Genomic DNA, 12642 nt, shown 5'->3' with positions numbered 1-12642 from the left:
CAACAACAGTAAGTCAAATTGCGGCCCCTAGAGAAGAAATCCTAGTACAGCACTCCCAGGGACTTGACCCAGTGAGGGAGTAGCAGTGGCAGAGATATCACACCACAGGAGAACGCCCAACCTGGCACCACCCATGGTCTAAAGCAGCCTCAATTGACTCCCTGGGTCTGAGACTTTGTGATACAACCCAGTAAAGGAGTAGTGGTGACTGAGATACCACAGACTCGAGACCCAGAGCACCTTAAGTGAAGTCGTAGTGAACCAAGGGAAAACCCAAAGAAGGCACAAACTTCTGAAATCATGGGAAAGAGGAATAACAATGGAGCAATGAATGCCCACAACCCCACAACATCAGAACCCAATAAAACAGAAATTCAGAGATTTCTAGAAGATCAAATCAGGAAAATAACTGTAGAAATAATAGAAGTGTTTCGAAAAGAATTCAGAGAGAGCTAAAAAGAGATAAAGGATGCAATTAATGAAGTAAAGTCCTCAATTCAAAGTACAAACAACCAATTAGACCACATGGAGAATAGAATCTCACTCTTAGAAGATGATCACTCCAAAAATGAACGCATAGTTTCGAAATTAGAAAAAAAAAATCCGACAGCAGGAATCTGACATTGAAGAAATATGGGCCCATCTTAAGAGAGCTAACCTAAGAATAATTGGAATAGAGGAGGGAAAAGAAAGTGAAACCAAAGGGATCAACAATCTCTTCAAGGAAGTAATAGCAGAAAATTTTCCAAACATAGAGCAAGAGGTTGATACACAGGTCCAGGAAACCTATAGAACCCCCTTTAGACAGGATAGGAGAAGAGGATCCCCACGCCACATAATTGTCAAAATGACCAATGTGGAAGCCAAGCAGAGAATCTTAAAGGCAACAAAAACAAAGGGCCAACTGACATTCAGAGGCAAACCAATTAGAATCACTCCAGACTTCCCAAACCAAGTCATGAAAGCCAGAAGGGCTTGGAGTAACATATTCCAAACTCTGAAAGAAAACAACTTCCAGCCAAAAATTTCCAACCCAGCAAAACTTTCTATCAAATTAAATGGGGAAATAAGAAGCTTCCATGACAAACAGAATCTGAAGGAATTTATGTCTTCAAAACCAGCGCTAGAGAAAATACTCAGAGATTAACTTTACAAAGAAATAGGTAACACACACCAGAACCAGAGAAACAAGATTTTCCATCCAACAGACAACTAAGATTGGTTATCTGTGGAGATTCCTATCTCTAAGTTGTATTGTTTGCTTTTATTGTTGCTAATTTTTAGGATTTCTACTTGGAATATTAATATACCTTCAGATATAGCATTTGGAAATATTTTATCCCATTCTATCAGTAACTTAACTGTTTACATTGTCTTTGAATATACAATATTTTTTAATTTTTAGGGAGTTTGTTTACCCTTTTGTTGCCTGTGCCATTGAAATCATATCCAAAAAATCACTGCCAATTTCAATGCTGTGAGGTTTAATGACCCAGATTTTCTTCTAAAAGTTTAGAGTCTTAAGATTTATATTTAGGTCTTTTATCTATTTTGAGTTAATATTTGTATATGGTGTTAGGTGAGGGTCCAATTTTATTCTTTTTTATATAATTATTATTTTTCAACAATATTTAGTTAAAAGATTATTATTTCCTCCACCAAATGTTCGTGGAAACCTTGTCAAAAATAACTTGACAATATATGGAAGAATTTATCTCTAGGCTTTTATTTAACTCTAATGGTTTATATATCTGCCTTTATAACAGTACTACACTGTTTCAATTATTGTAGCTTTATATGGTTTGAAATCAGAAAATATACATCTTCTAGCTTTGTTCTTTTTCGAGATTGTTTTGGGTATCTAGAGTCCATATTCCAAATTAGGCTAGATTTTTTTCTGAAAAATAAATAAATAAATGTATGATAGTTTCACCAAAAAAAAAAAGAAAAAAAATTCTCTGGCAAGAAAGAAAGCATAAAGAAATATTGAAATGTTATCTTTAAGTCATCAAAAGCTTGGTATCAGACAAATGAAACTTATGTGAGATTATCATTGTTAATTTTGGATAAATTGCTATAATACTAGATGTCAACCACTAAGCCAAGCATGGGAAGGAGGGATGGGGAGGGAACGGGGTGGGGATCGGGAAAGAGCTAATTGGGCGATGTGTGCATGTATGTTTACAAAAGTTTTTTTTTTTTATCCCATTATGATGTATGAATACAGTGCACCAATAAAAAAAATAAATTAAAAATAGAAAAAAAAATCCCACAAATTCTTCTAAAGAAAATGTAACTTAAAAGTAGTGATAAATGGTGGCAAGCCAGGGCCAGCAGCCCTACCTGGTTTCCAGGTGAAAACTAATCAGGGACTCCAAAGAGGGACTAAAACAGACCAATCAAGACCTACATCTAAGGACCAATCAGGACCCAGACCTAGGGACCAATCAGATGAGTTGCCAGGCTACATAAGCTAGCCTTCCAAGAACAAAGCAAGTAGAGCAGCAGCAACCAGACTAAGAGGAGCAGTGATGGAAAGGACAGCAACAACAGCTGAAGCAGCCTGCAAGAGTAGCAACACTTGCCACTCCAGAGCTGTACAACCACTGGCAGAACAACACCAACAACAGCAAGAAGAGCTGCAAGAGGGACTAGGTGGTACCCCCTGCTGCCCCGGCCCAGCACAGTACTGGGGTGTAGTTCCTTTTCCTGCTGCCTTTCCCTGTCTCCTACTAAACAGCATACACTGATTCCTATGTCTCCTGGACTGAATTCTTTTGCTCTCAAAAACAAGAACCTGGGTAACCTACAGATAAGGGGCCAAGATCTTCTGTCTCAGCTCAACCAGTAGCAGCCCCTGTTTCAGTAATGAATTCTAAAAACTAAACTACTTACAAAATGAAATGTACCTTAGGCTATATAAGTAAACATATTCTTACAACTTTGCCTTTCTTAAAAGTGAAAAAAATCAAATATACTCTTTTCAATAAACTATAATTATTCAATTTAAAATTTTTTTTCTAAAATTCAACACCCATTCATAAAATTTCTTAGCAAACTAAAAATACAAAAATTTCCCACAGTAGACCTCATATTTACTGGTAACTGTTTACCTGAGACATGCTATCACTTCTCTTCAACTATAAACTAGAGATCTTAGCTGTGATTTAAGTCAAGAAAAAAAATAACAAGCATAAGGATGAGAAAACAGGTATGGTAATTCTGAGGAACCACAACTAGATTCACACTCCAGGGCATCAAGGTAACTTACAGTTAAGCCAGCAACACAAATGGTAGGCACAAATCCACCAGCTGTTTGATTATGACACAGATGACAATGCAGAAGAGACATTACATGATCTTTCCAATAAATGGTGATGGCAACAAGATATTCATGTAGTGGAAAAAAATGAAACCTGGCCTCAATCTCCTACTACATATAAAATCAACATTCAAGGCAAAACAATAAATATTCTAGAAGATAACTGAAGACTATGTCCAAAATATTAGCAGGAAAGACTTATTAAAACAGAATAGGTTGAATGCTTGCCAAGCATGCATGAGGGCCTGGGTTGCACCCTTAGCACCTCAAAAAAGGAAAACAAAAAACACTAGCCATGTAATCTTAATATTTGGGTGGCTGAGACAGGATTATGTCAGTTTTGAAGCCATCCTCAGCAACTTAGTGAGGCCCACAGCAACTTAGTGAGACCCTGTTTCCACACAAACAAACAAACAAACAAACAAACAAAAATGGGGCTGGAAGTATAGCTCAGAGGTAGAATGCCCCTTGAGTTCAACCCCAGTACCCACCCCCAAAAAAGGAAAACTAAACATAAAGCAAATGCCTGTTAAAATTAAGAATTTCAGTTTATCAAAGGACACCATTATAAAATGTCAATTTAAGCCCTGACTAGGAAAGAAATTTATACTCTACAACTAAAAAAACACATCATCAAAAATGTATAAAAAATTACTGAGTCAAACAGAATATGACAAATATTTCCTCCCAAAATGGACAAGAGATCAGCAAATATTTTACTAAAAAATAAAATTAAAAATCCAAATAGCTGATTTGAGAAGGCAAGCAACATCAATCATCATCACCAGAATGACAAATATAAAAAAGATGATACAAAATAATGTTAAGAATGTGGACAACTGGACCTTTTTACAAACCTGCTGACAGGAGTATAAACTGGTAATAACCACCTTGGAAAACAGCATTATAAGTAAAACTTAAGATATAACATTGTTTTGTCATTGTGATGAAAATACCTAACAAAAACAACTTAAAGGAGGAAAAGTTTAAGTGGCTCACAGGTTCAGAGGTTCAGTCCACTGTCAGCAGGCTACAAGGTGAAAACATCATGGTAGCAGGGCATGGCAGAGAAAAGTTGCTCAACTCATGGCAGCCAGGAAAAAAAGAGAGGAAGAGGGGAGGAGAGAGGAAGGAAGGAAGGAAGGAAGGGAGGGAGGAAGGAAAGAGAAAGGGAGAAAGAAGAGACCAGAGACAGACATAATCCTCAAAGCCACATCCCCAATGACCTACTTCCTCCAACCATACATCACCTGCCTATAGTTACCATCCAGTAAATCCATTTATATTATTAACCCAGCTGAGCATGGTGGTACATGCCTGTAACCTCAGCACTTAGGAGGCTAAGAAAGGAAGATCATAGGTTCAAAGACAGTGTCATCAACTCAGCAAGGCCCTCAGCAACTTAGCAAGACAGTTTAAAAATAAAAAATAAAATAAGGCTGGGAGTATAGCTCAAAAGTAGAATGCCCCTAGGTTCAATACCCAGAAGAAAAAAAATTATTAATCCACAAATTAATTAATCCACTGAAAAAGTTAAAGCCCTCAGGATTCAATTATTTCACCTCTAAACACTGCTGTGTTGCTTACCATATGGGGTTTTTTTTGGTAAACATTCCCTATCCAAACCATAACATATACCCCATGAAAATGTTCCAGGAAAAAAAAAGCCACCCAAATTGTTTAACTGAAAAATTAAGAATGTTAAGAATGTAACACCAAATTTGTAAAACACCTATCACAATGCCTACTACAAATAAAATTCATTCTATACAATGCAATCTTCTCCCTTTTTTCACACATGTATGAAAAAAATGTATACACATTCCAACAGTTTCTCAATCTAACAAAAATAAAAACCAAAGCCTTTATAAAACTTGATACTACTCTCACCTTGACTCTCTTTGATCTACTTATGCAAAGTAGAAAGCTCTTCTCAAAAATATTTTTCAGACAGCCAAGCATGGTAGCACACACTTGTAATACCAGCATTTGGGAGGCAGAGACAGGAAGATCAAGATTCGCAGAGAGCCTCAACTACTTAGTGAGGCCCTTTGCAACTCAGTGAAACCCTGTTTTAAAATAAAGAATAAAAATTAAGGCTCAGAAATAGAATGCCCCTGGGTTCCATTCCCAGTACCACAAAAAAAAAAAAAAAAAAAAAAAAAATTCAGACATCTATGAAGTTTACTCCCTACTTATTTTAGGTTTCTGCTCAATAAAACTTTAACAGAACAGACAGTCTTTCTGGCTGTGTATATAAGAGGTATTCCTTATAATTCCTTTACTTTCCTATTTCTTTTTTATCTTTCCTTATAAAACATCATCAGACATTTTAAATGTGCCTATTATGTCTAAACCTCTAGTGTAATCGCCATGAGAGCAAAAACTTTCTGTTTTGTTCTTTGCTGCATACTCAGCATAATATATTGACATATGGCATATAGTAGATGCTCAATAAATATTTGTTGAATAAATTCTATGACTCAGATCCAGGTTTAGAGAGAATAGCTGTTGTATGGAATACAGGGGTGACAATTTAGCATACAAATATGAAAACCCTCCATTATGTTAAATTAACTGTTTCACTTTAAGAAAATTTTAAAATATTTACTTATAATGCACTGATCCTCCAAGGTATTATCAGGAGATTGTAAGCTATTTCGACATTATAAGTGAGAATTACACAAGGCATTCAATAATAAATTATCAAATGAATTTGCCAGTCTTATCCTGCAAATAAAGCTATAAAATCATTATTATATATCACTTTCTCATATTCCAATAAAATCTCAGTAGGTCTGCTAATAAAAGATGATAGTATCTGGAGATATAAAATATAGATATCTCAAAAATAAAACCTCAACCAAGAACAAAAAATTTCAGTATAATGGAATTATAAAATAGAATCAAGTATTAACAAGATCTTAGACATTCCACAAGCCTAGATCATAGATTTTATGGCATAGGCCAATCTATGCAGACTCCCAAGTAGCTAACATTTTCCTACCAGAGTTTACTGCTATAGGTGGTTAAAAAAAAAAAAAAAAACTAGTTAAAAGATTAAAGATTATGTTTCCCTCCTCTTTGTATCTTGTCAGAAAATTTAAATGGGAGGGGGGGTGGAGAAGAGGAACCAATGGGATGTTTGAATTAATTACAGCGGTTCTGAAGTTTCTAAGAAATAAACCTGCCTAACTGGTTTCATTGAAATCAGCCAAGAATCATTTTTCAGGCTCAGAAAACATTTAGCATTTAAGATAAAATATTCCAGATTACATAAAATAGGGGTTTTTTTTTTTTTTTTTTGGTGGTACTAGGGTTCCTGGAAGCCCTTCTACCTCCGGGCTACACTCCCAGACCTATTTTTACATTTTTATTTGGAAACAGGGTCTCCTAAGCCAGCGCACGCGGCTGGCTTCGAACCTGCGTGATCCTCCTGTCTCTGCCTCCCAAGCACAGGGATTACAAGCGTACGCCACCACGACCGGCTCAAAAATAGGTTTTATCAACATCTTTTATGGAAAACTAAAATCTCATCCAATTTCACAAGCATTAGTAAAATAATAAAACTTTGCTTTTAAAACAATGGTATGTTTTATCATCGGATCTATACTATATATACTGCTCTACAGTTTTAATGCCTACATGATAGCCTATTATGATTCATTAAGCCAATATCTTTATGCTGAATCTTCAGGTTTTTCATTATTATAAACAAAGCAGCCAGGTGTGGTGGTGCATGCTTATAATCCCAGTACTTGGGAGGCTGAAACAGGACTGCAGGCTCACAGCCAGCCTCAGCTACTTAGTAAGGCCTTCCACAACTCAATGACACCCTGTTTCTAAATAAAGAATAAAGCCGGGCATGGTGGCGCATGCTTGTAATCCCCGCACTTGAGAGGTGAAGACAGAAGGATCGCGCAGGTTCGAAGCCAGCCTCGCTGGCTTAAGAGACCCTGTTTCCTAATAAAAAGTATAAAATAGGTCTGGGAGTGTAGCCCAGAGGTAGAAGGGTTTCCAGGAACCCCAGTACCACCACCAAAAAAAAATAAAATAAAAAATAGGACTGGGGTGTAGCTATGAGGTAGAATGCCCCTGGATTCAATCCCCAGTACAAACAAAGATACTGGAAACTTGTCTTATACGTCTTTCTGCTAGATGAAAAAAGGAATAAAACACAGTTTTAGGTAAGAAATAAGGTTTTGGGAAAATGTTTCAGCATTGATTCTGTAAGATGATGTTAAAATATTTGAACCTGAGCTGAATGTGGTGGTGCACATCTGTAATCCCACTATCTGAGAGGCTGAAACAGGAGAATCTCAAGTTTGTGGCCAGCCTCAGAGACTTTGCAAGACCTTCTGCAACTTAATGAGACCTTAAAAATAAAATAGAGCTGAGGGTACAGCTCAGAGGGTAGTAGAATGCCCCTGGATTCCATCCCGAGTACCCACACACACACACACACAATTTTGAACCTGTATTTCAGATGTAATGTATTGGGGCTATGGCTCATTCATTCCCCTTATTTAAAATGTCCTTTTCTTCAGGTTGCTGATATTTATTTTTTCCTTTTATTCAGTGCTCCAGTTGATAAACAAGAAAAACTCTTTACTGGATTTAAAAAAAAAAGTTAAGAACAATATTTTAACATTATCTGGAAGCCCTTTTCAACCAAGATTACAAAGCATGATGCCCATGATATATAATAAATTCATTTCTCCATCATTTCACGGAAAACCAAGAAAATAGTCATTCAAGTCACTTTCTTCAGGGTTAAATTCTCTCTCATTGAACCCAAGTAGGGAAAAGCCAAGGCTTATACAAAGGAATACAATGTGACACACTAATATAAAGCTAAGACATTTTTCCCTTTCACATTCAGAAAGTCACCATGTTTCTACTTCAGTACTAGAGCCCACTGTACTCTTAAAACTGAGTTGGCTTTAAAGTCTAAAGTTCCTCACAAAAAAATTTAACTCACTATTTACTAGGTAAAGCTTTCTTGTACTGAACTATAATTAAAGAATAGTTATCCAATCTTCTGTCCACTGATGCACATCTTCCTGTCAAGTAAATACTGCCTATTTACTTAAGTGTTTTATATTATGTTCCAAATTAACATTAACACAACACAATTTTGTAACATGGTCAGTGTCCACTAAATTCAATTTCCCACTGGGCTATAACAGCAAAGGCAGTTACTTTTCTCAAATGTGTTTGGACACCATAACAGCAAGCTGTTCAGAGCACCCCCAAAAGTATCCTTTGTATTTCAGTCACACTAACATCAGAATAAAATTAAGATGATAAATAGGAGAACACATATCAGTCAGCATTATACATACATTATACTATTAAAGAGACAAAAGTTAACTCCACTACATGCCAAAGGCAATGGAAACACCATCCTTTGAAGATGTCTCACATTTTTTTTCTGTATGAACAAAAACTAAAAATAGTTTTGCCAAAAAGGAAGAAAGTTCACAAAGGGCTATCTTTTCTTTCAGAGAAACTTTTTCTCTTCTTAAAAAAGTTAAGCCTGGCGTGGTGGCAGCACGCTTGTAATCCCCGGCTTGGGAGGCAGAGACAGGAGGTAGGAGGATAACCAGGTTTGAAGCCAGCCCCACTGGCTTAAGAGACCCTGTTTCCAAATTTAAAAAGTATAAAAAATAGGTCTGGGAGTGTAGCCAGGAAGTAGAAGGGTTTCCAGGAACCCCAGTACCACCAAAAAAAAAAAAAGTTAAGATGAATTAATATCTTATAATTTAATAAATACACTAAGTGGTTTTTTAAACCTTTGCTTTTGAGGTTACCAAAGTTTAAAACCCAACAGCTGTATATGGTATTAGAGAAAAATGACTCCCAAAAGGAAGCCTCATATAAAAAATAATTTAAAACAACCAGAACAAAGTAGGAAAGACTCCCAGGTTACCTCAACAAGTGTTTTCCAAGAAAAGTGGAATCAAGATCTATGAAAAACCTAGTTGATATAACTCTCTAAGTAATCATTTTCACACAGGAATATTCCATAGAAAAAAGTTAGGAATTCTCAAATCTTAGTTTTAGTGCAACTTCCTGACCCTCCACAATCTATGATACTCTCTCCCAATATGACATAGGGGGTTTTAATTCAATGTTGCTTTTCAAAGCAAAAGTTTCAAGATATTCCAGAAGACAGAATCAACCTGATATACCGAAAATTCATGGAAAATTCTAAACTTAACAATAAAACTGTATTCTTAGTATACCTCTTTATATACAATTCCATTAGAAAACGGAAAACTTAATTGGGCATGGAGGTGCACGTCTGTAATTCCAGTTACTTGGGAAAACTGAGAAGAGGCCTGCAGGTTCGAGGCCAGCCTCAGCAACCTAGTGAGACTCTCGCAACTCAGCTAGAATCTGTTTCAAAAACAAAAACTAGGAACGTGGCTCCGAAGTAGAATGCCCCTAGGTTTCAATTCCCAGTACTATACACACGCACACACGCACACACACAGCAAAACTTTTCCCTTTCCTCATTGGTAGTTTAAAATTCATTTACTATGAGACTGAAGTTAAATTTTAATAAAATGTAATTGTAGTTTGTCAAATACTAAACTACCAACTCTGGGGATGCACACGAAGCCTATCATGACAAACGTAAAAACTTTTCCGTGCAATCTAATAAGGAGCAACGGAGTGTACGTTTTAACAACATTTAGAGAAGCTAAGAATAAAGGTGAACTTTGATTTACAGGGCGTCCTCCCCATGAAAAATCCCCGCAATTCGTGCACCCACTTAGTTCAAAAACTCGATCCTACGCCTAAGTTACACGGCTCGTCGCAGCTCTTCTCCACCCCAGCCCTTCCCTCGGCTCCCGGATCGCGGGCCCCAAACGCCCCGGCGCTCTCCGGGCGGGCGGGCGGGCGGTCGCGGCCGGCCTCGGGGAGCGCGCGGCCTGTTACCTTTTCCTGCTCCTCGCGGAGCCGCGCCACCTCCGGGGCGCGCAGGGGCGCCGCGGCCGAGGCGGGGGGCTCGGGGTCGGACGGGGCCTCCATGGCCGGGGCGGGGACTCAGCGGGGCAAACGAGTCCTAAACAAGTGTTTGTGCAGGCGGCGTGGCCGGCGGCTGCCCCGCGCCCGCGTGCTCGCCCTCATGCACCGCGCGCCTGGCGCCGAGGAGGCCGAGGCCGCGCCCGCCCTCGCCGCTGCCGCTGCCGCTGCCGCTGCTCGCGTCCCGACCGCCCGCGGCCGCATCTCACACGCGCATGCCGCCGCCGCCGCCGCGGGCTCCGAGCCGCAGGCCAGCCGCCGAGAGCGCGGGGCGCCGCTGCGCTGGCCGGGCCCGCCGCGCGTCCCAGGCGGCCGCACCTCCTCCGCGCCTCCCGGCCCGCCCCGCCCTCGCCCCGCCCCGCGCGGCACGCCGGGAAGCGCGGCCCCGCGCAGGCCCCGCCCCCAGGGCACGTGGTGCGAGCCGCGGGGGCGCGCGCGGGGAGGCGGGGCGGGAGGCTCTCGCGGACCCTGAGAGGCCGGCGCGCAGGGGTGTGCGGCGCCTGGTCCTGTGCGGCCTGGGGTGTCTCCCCTAGCCGTCCAGCGCTACCTCTGGCGGTTGGAGCTTAATTCATGCACTGAAGCCGTCTCATAAGTATATTTAGTTTTAGCAAATTCCACTCTTTCCTGTGCCTTTTAATGAATTAAAATAGACAAAATATGTTTTGCATACATATCAATTTACTGTACAATTAGGATTTTCCATATGTAAAGCCGCTATACTCATATTGTGTTACTATATATGGACCATTTAAGAGATTGTTTTCAAAGTTAACTTTGTCCGCCCTTTTTCTCTTTTTTTTTTTCTTTTTTTTTTTTTTGCGGGTCTGGGGATGGAACCCAGAGACTAATTCAACCTCCAAGCTACACGCCTACCCTAATTCTTTTTTAATTCCTTTTTTTTTTTTTTTTTTTGAAACCGGACTCACTGAGTTGCAGAGGGCCTTACTAAGTACTTGAGGCTGTCCACGAACCGTGATCCTCCGGTCTCAGCCTCCGAATACTGGTATTACAAGGGTGTGCCACCACGCCCGGCTTCTCCTGTGCCATCTTTCTCCTCTAGGTCTTTATCCAGCCTCTGTGCTCTGTTAGGCCTCCCATCCCCGTTACTGAATGGAGCTGGCCTTGTCCTAACTCTGCTCCAATCCCTGATGGTCGGGATGGGTCCTGTTCCTTCAGTGTTGTGCAGATGGGACAGGGCTGGAAGGGACCTGCTGAGTTCCCTCTCTGATGTGTCTACTTGCCCCTATTTCTCTTCCCTCACTCCAGGCTAACGAATTTCAAGTCTGGATCCAGCCTTTTTCCATTTACTTGGAAAAAAAAAAAAAAAAAAAAAAAAGGACAACTTGGGGAAACCAGAGCCAGTCCTTACCTCTGGAACATAATCAGACTAACCACTCTTATGGCTGACTCTGGTACCACCATCCTCTCTCTCCCTCAGCTACCTCAGCAGCTCTTTCTTTGTTTCACGGCTTCCACTCTAGCCCCAATAATGGACACAGGCAGCTACCCACCCTACCATTTCTCTTGGAGGTTCTGAACTCTAGATCACAAAGCCTTGTGCCTTTAGGAAGCTGACCCAACCTGAGCTCCAGTGGAAGGGGTAAGGCATTTCCTCTGGAAGTAATTGGTTCAGGATGGCCATGTGGCACAACACGAAGTTTTAGTGAGGCTTCTGAGAAAGTTCTTCCCTACTCTTAGGAACCTATCTTCTTAGCGGAGAAGTACATAGCCTTGTGTATTTCAGGCAGGTCTCCTAGATCACCTAGACATGGCCAAAACTCAGAATATAATTCAGTCTGTGGCCGGCAAAATCTGAGTCCTTGACTGTATCACAGAGCTTAATTTACAGCTGAAACAACCAACCCTGAAATGCGCATTGCCTCCAGACTTTTGGTTTAAAAGATCAGTAAATATTCTAAGGCAGTTTACTATCACTAGTAGCCAAAGATTATATATATATATGTTGGGTTTTTTTTTTTTTTTGGTGGTACTGGGGTTCCTGGAAGCCCTTCTACCTCCGGGCTACACTCCCAGACCTATTTTATACTTTTTTATGAGGAAACAGTCTCTTAAGCCAGAGCTGCTGGCTTCGAACCTGCGCGATCCTCTTGTCTCCGCCTCTCAAGCGCAGGGATTACAAGCGTGCACCACCAGGCCGGGCTTAGCCAAAGATATTTGATTCACACACAAACACAATCTATTCTCTGCTCAGCAGCTTATTGAACTTTTTATTTTTATAAGTGGGAATTGAACCCAGGGGCATTCTGCCTCTGAGCTACACCTTC

At 40.2% G+C, this 12642-nt stretch overlaps 1 protein-coding gene across 1 annotated transcript in view; it reads right to left on the bottom strand.

The window, feature by feature from the left end:
- URI1 (URI1 prefoldin like chaperone) overlaps positions 1-10363 on the bottom strand; it is a gene marked incomplete at both ends in the record, with an annotated part of 90069 nt that extends 79706 nt beyond the window's left edge. Inside the window, one exon of the mRNA XM_080702452.1 lies at positions 10271-10363. Coding sequence (XP_080558578.1) covers positions 10271-10363 — 93 coding nt within the window. The remainder of the gene's footprint in view (positions 1-10270) is intronic.
- Between the last annotated feature and the right edge of the window lie 2279 nt (positions 10364-12642).

The sequence above is a fragment of the Muscardinus avellanarius genome, assembly GCF_963383645.1.
Source record: "Muscardinus avellanarius genome assembly, chromosome: 10".
In the NCBI taxonomy this organism is placed as follows: Eukaryota; Metazoa; Chordata; class Mammalia; order Rodentia; family Gliridae; genus Muscardinus; species Muscardinus avellanarius.
Note: the sequence above shows the minus strand (reverse complement) of the source record. Positions and strands in the feature narration are given on the sequence as shown.